This window comes from Rhopilema esculentum, chromosome 5 (genome assembly GCF_057945365.1).
Source record: "Rhopilema esculentum isolate cy_ngs chromosome 5, ASM5794536v1, whole genome shotgun sequence".
NCBI lineage: Eukaryota > Metazoa > Cnidaria > Scyphozoa > Rhizostomeae > Rhizostomatidae > Rhopilema > Rhopilema esculentum.
In genome coordinates this window covers 190,358-210,326 of record NC_142819.1, presented here as the reverse complement: position 1 = coordinate 210,326, position 19,969 = coordinate 190,358, and the positions used below count along the sequence as shown (strand labels likewise).

The window sequence follows — 19,969 nt, the reverse complement described above, 5'->3', positions numbered from 1 at the left end:
ACCATCGCAGCGACAGTAAGTACAGCAGAAGTCTGTATGGTATGAACAGAGGTCAGCTTCATGCCCCCCCCCCCCCCCCCCCCTAATGAAAATAGTGAAGTCTCGCCCTTGCCTCCAAAAGCGCTTTAAAGCATTCCACAAAAATTTGACTTCAGATTATAATTTAGCATAGGGTCAGTCATATATTTTGTATCATTAAATTTCAATTATTTCGACCTCCTTTGTACTTAGCAAAACTTCTAGGTGGGGTGTGGGATTGGAATGTAACCCTCTAAAAGTTCACCCAGTCAGTTTATTTTAGTTTTAATTCAGTCCACAGAATGATCTTACAGAGTAAATTCTTGACCATATAATCATGTTTGAGCACAAGTCAGACTACTGTATTTTCCCAAAAATCTTACTTTCTTTGATTCAGACCTTTTTATGTCCTTTGCTAGTTAGTAACCGGCAAGGCCTCTTCTTAACAGCCCACGCTTAGAAAATTGACAATAAACCTAACACTGTAGTTTCTCAGATAATTTGAATAATCTAGTCTATAGGTTTTTAATTCTGGACATCAATGGCCAGGGCCGTAAATCTGTCATGTGAACAGGGGGGGGTCAGCAGGGCAAATCAATTTAAAGTGTGCCGTGGTTCATGGCACCACCAAGCAATTTATGGTATGTGTTATGAAAACAGTTGAGGGGCAAATGATTTGAAAAACAAAAGTCAAGATTTTGAGATTTCTTAAGACATGGTACAACTGACTTGTGTGTATAATTTTGATAGATAGAATTTTTCAGAGACAGCTCACGAAATTGAGCCTTGGGAGCTAGAATCAGGTTTGGTGACGTAGGAGGACCCACCATGGTTGGGTCCGACGCAAAAGAAAATTTTTGAAATTATACCTTCTAGAAAGGCTGAAAAAGCATCCCCCAGACTAAATTCAATAAAATATTAGATCGCTAAGGATAAAAAATTCAACGTTTCTCAGAAGAACACAGATTATTGTTTATTGAGCGAAATTGTGTAGGGGAAGAAAACTCTAGTGACAGACGTTGGGGAAAGTAGGGATGATGTTGCATTGATTGGTAGAACTTTACTTCCTGAACAGAAATGTGCATCTTCCTTATTTTGAGTGTTTTAAGTAGGCTATGTTTACACATCAAAAATGAATACATTGTAATGATACAGAAAGTGATTTACTAAATGAAAGCAAATTATTAAACAAATAATAGAAATATGCGTAAATAAGTTGGTAAATAGGTCAAATAAAATATCAGTTTGCTTTCTTTTTTTTCATATTCTGTTTTCAAAAATAAAACGGTAAAAAATGGTTAAAAAGATATAAAAATCACTCTGCTTACAAAAATAAAAGCTATCAGCATAAGTCAACTTGCACTTGACACCATGACTTAGTGGCTGAGTTTTGTTGCAATAACACAGAAAAACGTAGTTTGGTTTAAACCCGGCTACCAGAGATTTGTTTCTTTCAAAGAAAATGGTGATAATTGATCAAAAAATCATTTTGCTCCAGATTTTTGGGGGGGTCCAGTCCCCCCGGTCCCCCCCCCCCGGGATTTACGGCCCTGTCAATGGCTTTAGGCCAAGCATAGCATTTCAAAATATCAAACAAAAATACTGAGATATGAGATGACTTCAGTGCCATTCTGCGGTAATCTATAGGATGTGTGCCTCTGAGGTCAAAATTTTTTACAAAAGAACTTTTTTTCAAAATGAGGCCGTTAGTCGAATTGGTGTGTGCATTTACATGCCAGAGCTTTTCAAATCAGGAGGAGAGTATCATCTAGAGAAACTCAACCTGCTCACAAAATGCACATGGCAAAAGTAGTACATGTTTTCTAATTTATTTATGGACAGCAACTTTTTCAACTTGTGACAATCAGATGGTTCTGATGATGACCAACGAGTTAAAGTTGTTTTATGAATACTAAAATCCCATTTTAAAGAAAATGTCGTTTAGACCAAGATAGGAAAGCAACCTTCTCGAAAGGGTGATCCTTAAAAAGTTTCCAGTACCCAGAAAAATTTGTGTGCAGCCGTAAGTTTTTGTGTGCATTAGATAAGCCTCTGGTAAGCCTTTTAGTTAAGGGTTTGGAGAAGAAAAATTAATGAAGCACAGTTTAGCAATAAACAAGAAGTCAACAGAAGAACTGTACCAGCTCAAAGGAATATATCAAGCAATATCGTAAAGTTGGAAGCGAGGGGTTGTTCACTCTTGCAAACAGTGTACGAGATTTCCACAAAAACAAAAGGATTTCCAGGGGTTTTCTGCAAAAACAATAGGATCTCCATCAAAGGTAAACGAGATTTTCATGAAGTGATTTGCCCTCTGTTGGGACTCCAACTTGGGAGTATTGTTTTGTAAATCTTATGATGAAACTTTTTGGGACTTTCTATAAACTTGAAAAAACTTTCAAACTGGGCTGTTCTAAAGAATTTTTGATAGAATTTATCATAACTTCTAGAATTTCAAATATTCCTTTACAGATTTCAGGCCTAGAAGATTTCTTGACGATACTTTCGGAAAACAATTTTCAGAAATGATGCTTTCAGAAAACGTTTCAGAAAACACTATATCCTAAAGGTCCTAAATGGTTTTAGTGGTCACTTTTTTAAAAGCTCTTGTTTGTAGAGTTTGACGTATAACGCACAACTAAGTTAATGGCTCTACCTTCTCGATCAAATTCCCATGTTCTAGTTTTCTAAGTATTTTCATGGTAACGCTGAATGGAAGACTGAAGTTCTTTCTACTTTTGCCCAAAAAATTTTCGCTTCGTTCTTCAGAAAAGTGGGGGGGGGGGGGATGACCCAATTCCCAGTGAATCTGCCCCTGCATAGCCAGCTAACGGCTGCTTACTTGCGGATCGTTCATGACTATATAGAGTATAGACAGTACGAAATTTTCCTCCCTCTATTACTAACCATGGTCACATTCTTTGCAAAATCCAACTGAATGTCAGTGTGCATGTCTTCACAAAATCAAAATCTTTAGGAGTATTGCTGTATTCCTGAATAGTCTTCAATTGTGTTAAAATGCACTCCAGGTTGAAGTATCAGGGACTTAAATGACCTAATGCCACAACTGAAATATGGGTTGTTTTGCTCCAAGAAAACAGGGTAAAATGCCATCTATAATGTTCCCAAAGTAAATAAGCTCTAATTGAAAAACACAACATTAAAGGTTTGGTACTCTTGCAAAATCACATTTTGAATTGTTAAGGGGCCAGGGTGTTATTTTTTCAAAGACTTCTTGTGACCGCAATCTCCGGGAAAAAATTTCCTGTGAAAATCAGGAATCAGGAATTTTTGGTTGGAATACCTCAAAAAGCCAATAAAAATTATGCTGTTTAAATCAAGCAAGAGACACGAAAAAGAATGAAGCGATTTGATGAAGGGTTCATTCCGAAAACTACAGTTATGTATAGAAGAGATGAATCTGTGGTGTTGTGATTGAGGCAAGAAACAACTCGGAAAAAGACAAGACATTTTTGTCACATGGCAAAACAATTGAACAAAAGCTGCCCATTTAGTGAGATGGATAAAACAACACGTAACAAGCAGTGATTGTCCTCGTATGGTTGATAGGACTATGTGTTGAACTGATGGAGAAAAGTGCAGAAGGGAAATCTGAACTTTAAATTACAGAGCAGGGGGTAAAATCTAACAGAAATTCTCCTCTATGCTGTTGAGAGGAGAGAAGACTTTGCTAAAACTATGGAGTAGTGGCAGAAATTGTTTCACAAAGCGACAGTTCTTATTTTGTTTTCCAGTTGATGGTCTAAATAGTATATCATAAAAAGGAAGCAAATTGGGAAACATTGTGCATCATCTATGAAATGTGAAAAATGAAAATATTTTTGTTAACCCAGGGGTGTAAAGCTAAAGAGAGAAGTACCTCAAACACCCATACCAATAAGACAAAATTTGTTACTTTTTGTAACGGAAGCTGGTTACTTTCTGCTCCCCTAGCATGATAAAAATGTGCTAAAAATAGTTTCTCTTTTTCAATGATAGGAGATTTTTTTCTTTTGGGCATTTATTTTCCTTCCAAACTACCTACTTTTTCGTGAAGTGTATAACTGTTAAATTCCTTGTTTATAGTTGAAAATTTCCTGTGAGGAAAATAATTTACCTGTGATTTCCTATGACCAATGGTCACACGGTCACAGGAAAAATAACACCCTTAGGGGTCCTACACTAACTTGATACATACAATTGTTAGTGTCTGCCATAAGTCCTCAAAACCATTGGTGTTTTTGTTTTCAATGTGCATTTTTAACCAATACAATCATGTACAAGCAGTCATACACTGAACAACATGAAAACAATTCTTCATTTGATACTGCAGTACCCATGTTAACTAGAAATTTCCAAGGACAGTTATAGACCATTTACTCATCTAATGAATGTTTCCCTTTTTGTAAAGACTTTTATTGCATAAATAGGGAAATATAAATGATATTTCCAATAATACCATATTTCACTGTGTATAAGATGCACTTTTGTATTATACCAAATCTTAATTCCATGTTAAAGTTCTATGTTTGCTAACATATTACACTTATCTTGGCTTTGGGTATGATAATGAAAGGCTGTGCTCATATCTTATCTAATGGCAAACACTATCAAATGATTTTGCATATTTAGAGGTACTTTGTGTTCATTCTTTGCTTCATGAATTCAAATTTACTCCTGGCTTCTCAATTTTCATGCACCAGTTGGCATTTTATGACTTTTACTTTGAGACAAGTTTGGCATGTCTTAAGTTTTATCAACATTATATGGTAACTGAAGGCATTTTAGACAAACTGCTGGATGTTATCACAAAAGTGACACTGTAGCAAAAAATGTTCATTGAGTGCAACTGATTTAGCAAATGACAGTGATAAGTCGCTTTGTGGTTTGGAGGTATCAAATAATAGGGACCAGGTGTTCTTAATATCATAGTACAGTACTATTATATAAAACTATCAAAGGAAGTAAATGTCCTTTAACTAGATCAGGACACATTGTAACAGTAAAAAATTCAAGATAAATAGAAAGAACTGCTTTGAAGAATAAACTTAAGTACTGCATAAAACTATGTGTATATTACATTTGCAATATTATTAGAAGTCACATAAAAATAAAGAGCCTACAGTTTAAAAAGAAAAATACAGGTCCATAGTTGACTGCTTGCTGCTGTAACACTGTACAAGACCCATTATCATAGATTGATGCTTATAATTAATATACAAGTTGAAATCTGTACAACAGTTTTTTATCATTTTTCAAGCTTTTGCTGGTCCCACTCCTTTTTTGCCAATTAAACTTTTGTGAATGTGTGGAATAACACCTATAAAGAGAAGGAAATAACTCCCAATCATCCAAAAACATGGGGCTATATCAAACAGATAAAATGAAGTTTGAATGACAATCTTTTATTAGTTTAAATGACTGTATTTTTCAATAATAATGATTATATCATAAATAAATTGCTCACCTCCACCAGCAATAGTGGCTTTTATGAGTGAATCCAGTTCTTCGTCACCTCGGATAGCAAGCTGTAAATGTCTCGGAGAAATACGTTTTACTTTAAGATCTTTTGATGCATTACCAGCCAACTCTAGTACCTTATTGGGAAGGATCATACGGATTAGTAACATAAAGAAAATTGTTGAGCAAGTTCAAAAAACATTAAGAGTGCCAACAACAAGCTAATGGAACCAACCACGCTGTTACATTGTCAAAAAAGGCGCCAAAACAAAGTCGTCGTAAAGAACCGTAAAAAGGACCATCACTTTTGATTCAAAATCTTGAATTTTCCAAAACTCACTTCTGCAGTTAAATACTCTAAGATTGCAGCACTGTAAACAGCCGCTGTAGCTCCTACACGTCCGTGGCTTGTGGTTCGAGTCTTCAAATGTCTGTGTATACGACCAACTGGGAACTAAAAAGAAAAATAGCCTTTTTGAAATACACGACCAGCAAGTAGCAGAAAAGGCATTATTTCAAACAATTTTAAACGAATTTCAAAAATCGTTATTCTCAAATAATAATATTTTAGTCATACTTGTAGTCCTGCTCTTGCAGATCTTGAAATGGCCTTGGCCTTTTGTTTCGAGTCTTTACCAGCCTTTCCTCCTGCCTGAAAAATCAACAGAGAAAAATAATTTCATCACAAAATCATGAAGATAATATTGACAAAACGTGAATAATTCCAAATTACAAATGTTTATTAGGTTTCGGTTAAGATAACTACCATTTTCTGTTTGCCTTCTACAGTCCTACTTTTCGTCGTCAACTTCGGCGCCAAATGCCTAGCCTGAACAATAACCTTCCTTCATGGCCATTATTGTTGTGTTACAGCCAATCAATAACACTTTATTGTAATACAAAACCAATCAGATAAAGAGAATCGCCCGCCTAAATAAGACAGGGAATCTAGATAAATTATTCAAGAAATTGTCGAAAAAGAGAACGAGACTATAGTGGGGGGTACCCTGGGTTCCAGAGCGTCAAGTGTAGCAAATGGGGCGTCGAGGAAATAGGGCGTTCTCGAAACCCCATTTGCTACGCCCTTTTTCTCGACGCCCCATAGAGGGAGCCATAAAGTCACAAAACAGGCAAAATCATGCATATTGTGATTCCAGCATGAAACTTCGTACACTTACCAAGTTTTATGCGCTGAATAAGATGATACCCCAAATGTACCAACTCAAATCTACCCCAAATGTTATTTTCAGAATTGAGTACTTGGACCCAGTCTACACTCATTTTTTATAAGAACCTGGCTAAGAAACGAGTACTGGACAGTGGAAAAATTAAGAAACTTCAGTACTCGAAGTGAACAAAAAAATAAAACTATAAAATCGTGTTAATATTGAGAACAACGAAATTTTTTAAAATCCAAGAACATGATTGCCCTGTTGGCCTAGAACTTAAGACACAGGGGATAAAAATATGCCTCCGACATCTAAACACAGCATCAGAGTGAAAAAAAGGAATCTTTTGGCGTCATAACGTTTATTTCCAGAACATTTAAGGGCCTCTCCGGCCAAATTTTGCACTTGAATTTTATTGGCTAATCTGAAGGAGTTGAGCCTGCTGATCACGAGTTCGTTATTTTTTTTTCGATATTTTTTACAGTTTGTGAGATATAGCTCTTGCATTTCGATAATTGGATTGAATTAACCGACAACAATTTTGGGTTTGGTGACACTGTGGCGCAATTTTGACATCACTTTGCATTTCGTTAGTCTCGCCTCAAACCGAATCGAACGACGGCGATTCGCAAAATTGAACACTGCAAGTGATGGTACTCTCAGTTCTGTTCCACCGGCTTTTAGTTTGAGCAATTCAGATATCAATTCTGAATGAAGCCTTTAGTTGTTCATCGTTTCTGGAGAACAACTGAAGTTTCAATTTCGATTCGTTATACACGAGGGAAGAGCTGGTATCAAAACAAAGTCGTGACACAGCATGGACACATTCCGACCCGCAGACTTAGAATGATTGTAAATATTTAATATTTTTCGATCCTAAAAAGCTCCTGCTGTAGATTTAGATGCATGTATCAACGCGTGTCCATGACTCCTTCACGCTTCGGTGGAGGATATACGAAAGATATACGAAATTCTTGGCGAACGAGAGCCGCATATTGTGACGTCGGAATGCCACCAAACTGATTCGGCTTTTGTCGTTTTTTCGCGGAAAGGTGCAACTTTGAAGCCTTATAACTTCTAAACTAATTGGAATTTTGCAAAAACAACGACTTTGCCATAATACACGCACCAGATGCTAACTTTTCAGTCAATAGAAAATAATTTGGGCTGGAGAGGCCCTTTAAAAACACAATCAATTCGCACAACAATCCCTTTCGATATTCTTACGCCATCTCATCTCCTTCGAAGTGGTGCGATACTTTTATGAGGGGAATGTAGGTTGTTATATTGTCGTCATAAATGTGTTGGCATAGTTTAGGGTAAACGGTCTCCCTATTTTTACAATTATAGTCTTTTTTTTATGAAAACCAATAATTTGAAATTCAGGCTGGTTGTTCCTATTTTTTTCGAAAATCTGAGGCTGGATTGTTCTTGATTTGTTCTTAGATTACAAGGGTGTAAGCAGTACAATTGCTAGCTATTACGCTCTAATGTTCAAGCCTTCAAGCATCGTTTGCCAACAAAGTTGGTAAGAAATCTTTTATTTGACCAGGAGTTTAAATGTTAACTGAAGCAATACCCCCAGCTAGCAAAAGCTCCTCGCTTTGAGATGAAACATCGTTCTTAACTTGTTCTTGACTTTTGACCACTTGTGAGGCTCGTGTTCATATAAAATTATTCTTATAAAAAGAGAGTATAAAGGCAAAATAATTATGATTAAGAATAATTATCACAATTTGTTATATTTCATATGCAGCGGGGTAGGTTCCCCGTAATGATTTTTCATGGCAAGGAAGCTTTGATACCCTCATCGTGAGAAATGTTTATGTATAGTGATTTTACATCTAGTGTAGTGAAATCAGTGGACCTAGTCCGCTAAGGAGTTTCTATCATAATTTCACTGCAAATAAAGATACAGAGCTGCAAGTTGGCGAAGATACGCAGTTATGTGTGTTGAACAAGATGAGAGTTAGGGCCTTAAAAGAAAACTTGAAGCGAAAATTTTGCTTCCCAAAAAAATTCGACTCGTTTAAACCAGGCCTAAAATCCTTGTGTTAGGATGTTGAATACCCTGAATGCCAGAGGAATAAAGATTAAATATACTAAAATGCGTGCGGTACAATATTGATAACGGGCTATGCTCGAAACGTCGTTAATTAATTTTAAAAAAAATTTCCTGGTACAATTTACTTTCCATAAAAATTAACCCCGCAAAGATGTGTGATTGTTGAGAAATGTGAAGGTGTTTTAACGAAAGGATTCAAATAGGAACCATATGACATTATTTCTTGTCTAATCCTGCTCGATTTACGTGCCAAAGTAGATACTTTCGCAAAAAATGCCTTTAAATATCTTATCAAGATTGCAAAAAGTATAGATGTCATTTATTGGATGGACGGAAGAAGTCAAAAAAGTTCTTGATTGAATTTTGGCAAGGTTCACGAAGGTTTCAAAGCTTCGATACTGTTGAATAAAGAGGTTTTCTTTGATTAGCTTTAATCTATGAACTCATGCCTAATAGCTTCATGCAAGTGATTCAAATTTGAAATGACCGTTACAACGCTGTCGCCATTACTTAATCGTCGAACGGATGCAATACTTTTCGAATGTAAGTGTATGATAATCTATTTTAATCACAATTCAAAGAAATTTAAGACTGTTTAAATGAAGGATTTCTATGTTGGAATTATGATCACTCAAGAAATATGATGAAAATAAATATGATATTCTGACGCATGTCACTCTTGCGTGCCCATGTCACTCAAGTCACGTGCGGACGTGATTTTGCTCGCTCTTGACAAAGAGTCAATATTCATAGAATGTCTTAAGTTTCTGATTTATCCTTTATTAGTTACTTTTTTCAATGTTGTTTTTGGGAATGTTTTTCTTTAGTCATTTCATTTGCTTTTTTTCCATTTGCATTTCTATTATCTTCTTCTTACTGTTATTCAAACCAAAATTAATTGTAAACTCACTGTCAAATCACGTCAACTGGGCACATGGCTTTGATAGCTCCATCTTGATTTTATGTGTCCGTCAGCTGATTTAATTGTAAATAAGGCTGTTTTTTCTTTAATGTTCTTATTGTAATTTTGGATTTGACAATTGAATTTTGAACAACTTACTTAAATGACGTAAAGTGTAATTTTTTAATTTGCTGAAAAAAAGGTTTTGATTTTGAAAAAAATACAAATATTATAGTAACATATTTCGAAGGATTTCCTGTTCCGTCATTGCTTGATGACGTCCTCGCTTCCAGTTTTCACAGTTGAAAACGAGGTACTCAAGTGCTCGTGAATGCTCGTTGCGTTAGCGACAACACATTCTCAGCATTTATAAACAATTGAGTGGAAAAGATAATAATGGCAGCTACAGGTAATAATACGCTCTGTTACTGATATTATATGATCATGATATATAAATCTATGACGAAAACAGTTAATAGGGGACCAGTCCTATCCAAATTTCACTTACTAGGCCTTCTAGAAGTTTTTTTCTTCTATAAAAAACATAGCTACACTCCCCTCCAAAAAGTATTCAAACGGAAGCCAATGTTGCGACAGTGCCGGGTCAAGTTGATGAACACAAAAAGAAAAGTTAATTGCTTATATCAGGCATCGCGCAGCCATTGGGCTAGCAGGGGCTATAGCCCCTCCCCACTTTCTTGCAATAAAAGGTTAAAATTTTTAGAAAATTTACTCTAACGCAGCTTTGGACAGTTCACTCTCATCACGGATCCCAAGTAGTAGCAGTTCGTCTTGACTAGGAGCCTTTTTGTTCATTTTCTCTGTGTCTTATCTTGTTAAATCTATTGGACTGTTTATAAAAAATAAGTGGAGAGAAGCAGGTATTTTCTATTACGGGCATTTTCCGTCGTTCTAAAGGATGTGGCCTAAAAATATTCTCACCGACGCCCTTCTCAGCACACCCCCTTTTTGAATAGTGCGCAGTGCCTGGCTTATGTTTATAGAATGACAATAGGAATCACTTCAAAATTTTAGCCAATTATAAAACAATTATTAAATTATAGAAACTTTTTTAAGTTTAAATCAATAAATGGAATAAATTCAATATTTTGTCTGTCTCTCTGTCTGGTAGTAAGTGCCCATGCCACGTGTGATTAGAGCTGAAATATTACTGTTAGATGAATAGAATTACACAATTTGATGCTTAAGAATGACTAAAGAATGGTTTAAGGGTCCTAGTCGGAGTTTTAAGAATATTAGATTTCAGCAAAAACGTGTATTAATGCAATGCTATTACATGTGTATGCAGCAGAAAAATAGCCTAAAATGACATGAACATTCTGGAAGTAAGCCCCTAATAGTTTTTAAAAAGATGAATGCTTACATCACACAGAAGGTGTTATAGACACAAGCCTGAGAAGACATCATACACAGTGCTTGCATAGCAGATTCTAGTTTTCTGGAAATTAGCCCCTTGTTGTCTATAGGCAGACAAATAGTTGACTCTAATTCACACTGAAAGAATAATGCTATAATTAGAAATTATTTTTTATCATCATGATGAATTATTCAATTTTTTATTTATTGCTAAAATTTGCATTATTGCAAGCATCATAGCTATTTTCCAGATGTGCGCCAATGGGCTGTAAACTGAGATTTGTCTTAACAGTTATGGACACAACCTTAAACATTGTCATTTATTTGCTCATTACTTCTTTTAAAGATAAATAAAAAACCAACAAATGTGCAAATATTCTAGGCAGGCACTTAGGTTCCAGGTTACAGCAAACTATCCTCACAATCTTTGTTTTGAATAGGATGCATTGCTGGCGGTTGAGGAGTACACATGTTTATAGAACTAATACATTGAATTTACAGGAAATTCAACTTGGGAACTCAAAACTTTAGGGCTCATAACAGTTTTCTCATTTGCAACCTTTTACTCCCCATCCCTAAAACATTTTATAAGCAGAATCTTTTTATCCTGATTTGTCTTTTTTGACAAATTCTCTAAGCATCAGGTATCCCAAACAAATTTCCAAGAGGTATTATAGCTTAATTAGAAGCCAGTTTAAAGTTTAGAAAATACCACATGTAGCTCTTGAATTTGCTACTCAGTGTTAATGATAAATATAATTCTTATTTTTGCTATTCAAAAGCAACCATAAAGCTAATCAATACTTTTGACAGCAGCAGATAAGCCAAGCAATACATAACATACAGCTGCTTTGAAAGCAATCTCTAGTAGTCTCTAGGCAGATAGGCATTAACATAAAAACCAGTTGTCCTAGAATCATATCTCTAGAAGGCATTAGATCAATAGATATTTAACACAGTATTATGCAAACAGCACAAGCTACATGGTTTAGGTTGAAAAAGGCTGCTTATTTTTCTCCAAACATTTTTTATATTGCACCAAGCCTCTATAGTTTAAATAATAGTTTGAACTGATATTCGGTTAATTTGACAATAAAAAAGGTACAGGGGTGTAATATGAGCAAGGTTGCACTTTATATAATTGTAGTGGCTGAAATAGTCTTGTAAGACTATTCAAAATTTGTATTATATAAGTCTGATAAATATGAATACTTTTCCACAATATATTTGATAAACAACAGAGGATAGTTTGTACCAGCAAGTTCACATATTTTGCAGCATGATTATTCTGCAGCTTAAATTTCATTGAAAGATAATAAAGAAACAAAACTAAAATTTTGAAAACAAATTCAATTCACAGGTTTTGTTGCTAACTATGTAAAAGCATCCATTGAGTTCTCTTGAGTTCATTTATCCCTTACCACTTACAAGCAATTAATTTTCTTATCTTTTGATATTGTTTCTATCAGGAAAGACACATTTTACAAGGGCAGTTAATTGTAAGCTAGTTGAAAAATATCTTGTTAAAACAAAGAATTTTAACAATGACATTGACAAAAATGGTTTTCCAACCATGCCAGCTGGTCTACCGTGAGATTTAAAGGCATAATTGTGGCATATTGCTTTCAAGTATTTTCTTATTCTACCAACTCCACTTGGAAACAAATTATATTTTTAACATCATCTAGGCAGAAAAGAAAAAAGAAGCAAACAAGAAGTTGGTAAGTGAATTTCAAAAGTTATTGAATCTGTCAATTGTCCACTTTCTTAAACTTCTCTTTAATTTATATCTTAAAATATCTTTTGTCTCTTTGATCATATAAATCATTTGTTATGCACACTATCAGATGCTGAACCTATTAAAATTACTTTCTTTGTTTTAAATAGACATTTTATATAATTGCAGAATAAGATGCTGCATATTAACTGCTTATTTGTTAGCATATTGTGTTATATATGATAGATGATGGGTTAATTTTCCTGTTTAGACCATCCTTTACAGCAAGGTGTATTCATGTTTCCAAATGGTGATAAATATGGTGAGCATTATTCAATAACTTTCTGCTCTCTTTCAAAGCAGCTGTGTTATTATATTGTCACATAGATATAATGTCCAGTGATCTATGAAGTCTTATATTTAGCTTATCACCTGACATCTGGAGCAGCTTTCTTTGATCAAAAGCGAGGAACAATTTTTGAGCTCAAATCATAAATATTAAAATTGTGTACTGCTTTGCTGCTACTTATTTGCCAGGTTTTGTAAAACTGTTCCAGTTTTTTGTTCCACTTCATCATATATTCCTTTTTAAATTGATAAATCTGTGGTTTTTTGAGAAGAAATGCCCACAAGGGCCACAAAGCACATTTTTGGAAGGCATCAAAAAATATATTAGGCTTGCAATAACACATCAGGGTATCTGGTACAACAATATTTTTGGAAGCCAGTTTTCAGAAATACATCCAAGAAGCATTAGGCCAAGGTAAACACAGTCTCTGGGGCATATTGTATATCATATCATATTAAGTTAAGTTTGTAAAAAAGAGGAGTGTCATATTGTGTTTTTCTTGTGTTTTCATATTTTCCTTGATTTTAGAAATTTCAGACGAAAAAGGTTTCGAGTTAAATTTGAGACAAAAAGAGTTTCGAACAGATTTTTGTCTTGAAGTTTAATTGACCAAATGTTTTCTGTTTCATATAAGCCAAATAAAGAAAACATTAAATTAAAAGGAGTTGTATAAAAGCAACATCTATAAAAACTGAAATGAATATAAGAATGTATGTATGTTCCACTTTCAGTAATGGAAATGACTCTTCGACATAAGGCAAAGACCAGAAAAGCAGAATTGATTCTTTAGATCAACATGACAGATTAAGTAGGGAGTTAAAAGGTGCTAAAGAGAATGAATAGACAATTGTATAACATCATTGCAAAAAAAGAGATGATGGCAATTTTTGGACATATAGTTCATTTGACATATATTGGGAATCCAATGAAAATGTATTTTATACCATTATTGCATATTATGTCCCTGGACCCTAATCACCAGGAAGGAAAGTAGAATGTGGGCAGATGACATCAAGCAATGGGCGAATATTGATAATTATGGTCATTTTAAAAGAGTTTGGTGGAAGGAAATTGCTGGCAATCTACGGTACACGTAGAAACCAGGTGGAATGAATGAAAGGTCCCAAAGCATGAAACTTTGCTAACTTTCTATGATCTTGAAAAGCTTTTGATGCTGTGGACCCAAAATTAATTGCTGAAAATCTTGCAAAGTAGGCTTTTAATGGACTCAAACATGAATGTTTCTTCTCTTTTCTAAACAAGCAATTTTCAGGGTAAATGGCATTGCGTCGAACATAAGAGGTAGCCACTATGGTGTACCACAAGGTTCTTGATATTGTTCCTTATTTTGATATGTTTTGTTTTTCGTTTTCTCTAAAGAAAGTCAAGTATATACGCTGATGACACTTAAGTCTCATATTCCCCCAAAAGTATTAATGACCTGGAGCATAACTTTAATTGCGATCTCTCGAAGTTGTAGGATGTCTCAAATTTGTCGTTAAAACTCAGTCTATCATCGTATAGGCCCTTGTCCCAACATCCCTAAGATCCAAACCAGGCTGATTCTCAACCATCGTTTAAAAGAGATATGATACTGAAATGATTGAGATGAGGCTTTTTTAATCTATCTGCAAGTTGTATAAAACCCTTTACCAACAGAGGCGGATCCAGCAAAAAACCTGACTGAGTTCCAGGCCAAGCTTAGGGACTTTCAGATAATGCATTGATCATTGTGCATAAAATAACATTATTATTCATATTTATGCATTTTTGTACCATTGAGAGGGGGGGGGGGGGGTGGTACAATTTACTCATTAAATCTAGATTCTAAATTAATTTCCGACAAAAAACAGTGCCTCTATGAACAATTTTTCAAACCCCTCCATTTTTCAATACCCTTTGTTTGTTTTGGATACCACAGCAAAGTTTTTCCCTTTTGTTCTGCTCGCAATTTGTTGTTTTGCCTCCGCAGAGTTCCGTTCTGAGCATAGGTTTTCCGTGCCATCAAAGACTCCAATTTAAAGCAAAGGTAGTTAACACCCCTGGAAAATTAACGATATCCCCTGGTTTTATCTCAAACGCTTAATAATCTGCTAGAATGCTGCGATGGTCGTGAGTATAAGACATCTGCAGTCGCCATTTCGACTTCAATGTTTTGCAGTTCCACAATTGAGCAGAAACAATAAGTAGCCAATCAACTCCGGGCCATTGTACAGCTCTCTTACGAATATGGTATCATTTCCGAGTTCCAGATGCTGTTTTGACTGAGTTCCATCCGTGTTCCAAACAAAAAGTTTATTCACTTTTGCTCTGATGAAGCCCCGTATGCCGGGGCGAAATATTAGCCTTTACTGATTTGCGTGTATTTATTGTTGTTTATTCTCGGCGTATTGCGGTGTTTCATATTTGCTACAAAAAGTTTATTGTTTCAATTCATTCACTTCCGAGGCACAAAACGTTTATTTCCGAGTTCCAGGATTGACTGCTGTTGTCCTCCACAGCGTCTGCAAAATCGTTTCCAAATCACGACAGAGAAGAAACTGGCAATTTTAAGATCTTAATTTTAAGATTAAGATTTTAGAATTTTTCAGTTTCAATTTTTTAATTTAAATATTACTTGTTTCAGGCAACACTATTTTTAGCTGTATGTTGGAAAACTGAATGAGTTCTGTGCACCAAGGAACTCACTCTGGATCCGCCTTTGTTCAAAACCAACTAAAATGGGTTTTGAGCCAATCCCTTAAACTTTTGAATCCAAGAAATTAAACTGAACTCAATGCCTTTGTTTATTTCTTAGTTTTTTTTATGGCGAATGGAAAATTTTTATGGAAAAGTAAGGAGATGAGTATTTGATGAATCAAATGATATCGCATACAGCAATCTTCAAGGGGATGTAATGAGAGTTTTGCAGGGGTCGCCGATAAATAACATCATGTAGGTAGCCAATCCAAATGATTCTGAGCCCATTAGACTCTGTGGCGGTACATGATCACAGAATAGAGATTTCCATTCTGCGGCATGGTATACCCTTACTCAAATCAATGCAGTGGCGAAAATTGCGGGGTTGTGAGGGGGTGGGTTTGGGGTGAGAACCCCCTCCCGGCTTGTGCTAAAGTGCCGGTTAAATAACATATTTAGCGCTTTTGTAGGTAAATTTCGTCGTTGGCAGGCAAAGCTGCTTGTTTTTGAAGGTTTTGCTTTTCCGTGGGGTTTATAGTTTTGATTGAAATCTCACATCTCGTACGGAAAAATCTCATTTTTCTTGGTCCAAATGACAACGTCATCTTCTATTCGCTCTTTTTTCAACAATATTTGCTTTTATTTTTCGACATGTTTTAACCACTTGATAGAGAGGATAAATGTTCATACTTGCGACTTTTTATCTCACTCAGATGGTTCCTGCAAATTAACAAATGGAGCACTTGTAAGAACTGGTTATGGGGAACTCACGGGTAGCGATGGCACAGTGTATAAAGGTGACTGGGACGCAGACAAAATGAATGGAAAAGGTATCCCTTATATTTGGATATCAACCCTTCATGACCTTTTACACGTTGTTTTTAAAGTTTTATTATTATTTGTTTTTGTAATTAACGAATTATTTCAGGTGTCTTTCTACCCAAGGTTTATATATATTCTTGTATTATTTAGGTTCATTGTTTCATGTAAATGGTTCCAGGTATGAAGGAGACTTTGTTAATAATATGATGCATGGATACGGCACGTATACATGGTCTGATGGATCAAAATATGAAGGAACATTTTGCAAAAACAGGTCTGTGCCTCATACTTCACCCTTGCTACACCACACTGTCCTTCCCTTTATTTCTGCTCTCAGATATGTGTGGCTTTGGTACCCAGAGTACTATCTGCCATGACACTGAATATGGGGCATCGTTTTTATTTGTACATTTTGTTTTTCCTTTTTTGTATTTCTATTCCTTCAGCATCCTTAGACAGCATCCAACTGAAGTAGAATTGCATCCTTAGACAACCTTTACGGTTTCACTTAAGAACTGGCAAATGTGAAATGCAATTATTTCATTGCCCCCGAAAAAGTTATTCCTTTACACGTTTGATAATCTCTACATGAAGCAAAATACCATGTAAGACCAAGATTTCCTTTTCAATCTGCAGCCTTGATGGAATTGGCAAATTCACTGATGGCCTTAACCAACCATGGACTGGCGAGTTTTCACGTAAATGTGCAAATGGCCTCCGATTCTCTTTAAATATGTAAGAAGAGAGAAAGCTATTTTCAAGAAATTGAATCAATGTGTATATAACGTTCTGATATTGTAGATAAGCAACCTTTATTCATTTAAAAAGTCTCATTTTTTGTCGAGATACTGGCCTCAAAGCAGCAAAAGTTATCATTAAGAATTTTCTGTCATACATTTAGATAGCTCATTTTTGTTTAAATACTGTTGCTTGTCTTCTGGGATGAGAAGGCTTGGAGACCTAACTGATGATCTGATATTCTATTGCATAAAGTTTATCAAGTTGAATGCTTCAATTGCGGTTGTGTGGAGGGCGTGAGGATGAGAGCCCAAACTTTTGCTAAATTGTTGGTTGAAACAAATATTTAACACTTTTTGTCAATTGTTGGCAAAATTGCTTTTAGATAATCTTATTCAGCTAATCCTGGGCTAGTCGTGCCTGAAACGCACAGCTAACAAAGCCCTCCAATGCAGCTATAAAATAAATTCCTGATTATTGTTGCGAGACCAGTTAACTACAAATTAACAGCTTGCGAATAAAAGCCAGTCTTGTTGTATTGCAATGGTGAAATGACCCCTAGTAGGTACAGTGACAATTATTTCTTAATCAAAATGGTCAGGCTGCTTTGTTTTTGCTAAAAATCTGCAGCCTCTTTTTGAAATCTATATTAATTCCAAGTAATGCTTCGCAATGAAAATTGTTCAAGGATTGTGCGATGCTTATATCAGAAACATTTTTTTTTCTGTGCTACTGTTTAGGATATCTGACTTACGATATTCATGATGAAAAACTGTTTCATTAGAGTTGTATTGAAAATTATTTAAAGTTTTCTCAGAGTATTTCAAATTGTCATACCAATTACTGCTTTCGGCTCGAGTTGCTAAAATACCAGATTATTTTGAAAGTCATGTGTACGTTTGTAGGGCAACAGAAGTTGACTTGTTTTTTAACACTATTTTGTTATCCATTCATATAGGAGAGTGTTGTTACGATAGGCACAACAAAAGACAGCGTGGCGAATATCCAAAAAAGAATTCGGTCGAAGCTTTCTGCAATTTCTTTCCACCTGTCTTGATTTTCAATTTCTTTCTCCTCCTCTGGGGACACAAAGGCAAACTCGCGGTGAAGATTCGAGCTCGATCGCAAGAAGGTCCTTCTCCGATGCAGCGTCAACTCAATAACATCGTCGTTGTTTCTATCTAGGTTTTCGTGTCCTTTTTCGTTCATGTGTGTCCCTGGCTGTTCATTCCCAAAGCGACGTGCGTCAATCTCTTTTTTCCTTTTCTTCTTAAGGCACCTATTGCAAAAGAAATGGCGTAGTGTCCGAGGTGGCTTTGTTCTTTTAAACGCCAAGTGGGTTGTAAATATAACTGCCAGCAAAGTACCACTCATTATGAAAAACAAAATGATATAGAGGACACCAATAAGTGGCCGTTGGTTGGATTTTTCAGGTAATTTATCTGAAATAACGAGCAAGTATACGCTCATCGCCAAAACCACTGTTATCCCAAAACCTATTCTTTCGCCAGTGTCAGGTGGTATGAAAAAGATGCAGAGAGACATGAAGCAGAGACAGAGGCACGGAAGGACTAGATATAGGACATAGTAGGCCGGTAGCCGTGCCACCTTTAGCTTGAACTGCATCAGCGAAAATGGGTCAGGGCAGCAGTCATAAACCTGGAAGATCAACTGTGAGCTCAGCTCGCCTACAGACCATATACCACTTGAATAGTGAAACTTGTCTCGAAAAGCTTCAACACTTTCTGGCTGTTTATAGAACTTCAAATCGAGCATTTCTTTTGTCATAGAGGTGGATCCAAAAACCAGCGCGCAAACTTGCGAATCAAAAGGGAACCACTTAATGTTAATGTCGCAAGACGAGTGAAGGGTCACCGGTGACATCCATAACACGGTTCCGTTATTGTTCACCCGAAGGTGTGCTTTGTACACATCCGTACCAGAGACACTGGTATCAGAAGCAGTGTTGTGAAGCATTATGTCAGGAGTCCAAAAGAGTGTGTTTGGTACAATAAGACGGTTGGTGCCGTTGTAATCCGAAGCACTCCAGGTCAATCTTGTGTCTTGCCATTTCATCAAAACTTTTCCATTTATAACCATTTCCTGTGCCTTGATATCCAGCCTAACGAGCTTCGTAAGTCGAAGGTCAAAGCTCACATAGACAGGCATTCCGCTCTCTGTAGCTGGCCTAACATATGTGTTATAGTTTGCCAATAGTGCTGTAATCAGTTCACTTTCATTTTTCGAAAAAACTCCAACAAAATTGGAACATAAAAGCAAAACAAGCCGATACACGGCAACCATGTTTGCTATGAGAACCGTCTTTATTTCTTTGGCTTCGCTGAGCAATTCCTTTGTAAATTTTGTTCCTTCTCTTAAAACAACATAGATATTATCCTATCTCTATGCAAAATAAACAAATCGGAACGCAAGACCACTCTGTATAGCGCCACCCAACCGTTTCAAATCGTCAATACCCTTATTCCTACTTCACAATTGAATCTGTACAATGTCGACGGTCTTTGACGACATAGGAAGAAACACCAGTAGCCAAAAAAACCCGCACAAAAGAACCTTCCGTATTGAGAGGTCTTCTTATGAAAAAGAAATACGAATAAAACATGTAGGTTTGTGGTTCTTATAAATTTTTAATCCTGATAAAAGCCAATGGGTT

At 35.9% G+C, this 19,969-nt stretch overlaps 3 protein-coding genes across 4 annotated transcripts; 1 reads left to right on the top strand and 2 right to left on the bottom strand.

Annotated features, from left to right (window-relative positions):
• Positions 1-5,071: 5,071 nt before the first annotated feature.
• LOC135689771 (histone H2A.V) lies at positions 5,072-6,346 on the bottom strand. Its single transcript, XM_065207110.2, has 5 exons — positions 6,245-6,346; positions 6,056-6,130; positions 5,819-5,932; positions 5,486-5,615; positions 5,072-5,338 (listed from the first exon to the last, which is right to left on the bottom strand). Exons 1-5 carry the CDS (start codon positions 6,245-6,247, stop codon positions 5,274-5,276), a joined length of 387 nt encoding a protein of 128 aa, XP_065063182.1. The 5' UTR covers positions 6,248-6,346; the 3' UTR covers positions 5,072-5,273.
• A 3,566-nt stretch (positions 6,347-9,912) lies between these two features.
• On the top strand, positions 9,913-17,329 carry LOC135689770 (uncharacterized). 2 transcript variants are annotated; one of them, XM_065207109.2, is made up of 6 exons: positions 9,913-10,022; positions 12,679-12,711; positions 12,979-13,029; positions 16,449-16,565; positions 16,708-16,831; positions 17,194-17,329. In XM_065207109.2, the coding sequence occupies exons 1-6, from the start codon at positions 10,010-10,012 to the stop codon at positions 17,294-17,296; spliced, it is 441 nt and encodes a 146-aa protein (XP_065063181.1). In that variant the 5' UTR covers positions 9,913-10,009; the 3' UTR covers positions 17,297-17,329. The 2 variants fall into 2 exon arrangements, with proteins under 2 accessions (XP_065063181.1, XP_088964869.1); XM_089108743.1 differs by lacking the exon at positions 12,979-13,029 and having other exon boundaries at positions 9,942-10,022.
• On the bottom strand, positions 16,390-19,599 carry LOC135689769 (neuronal acetylcholine receptor subunit alpha-2-like). Its single transcript, XM_065207108.2, has one exon. The coding sequence runs from the start codon at positions 19,597-19,599 to the stop codon at positions 18,238-18,240; it is 1,362 nt and encodes a 453-aa protein (XP_065063180.2). The 3' UTR covers positions 16,390-18,237.
• Positions 19,600-19,969: the final 370 nt, after the last annotated feature.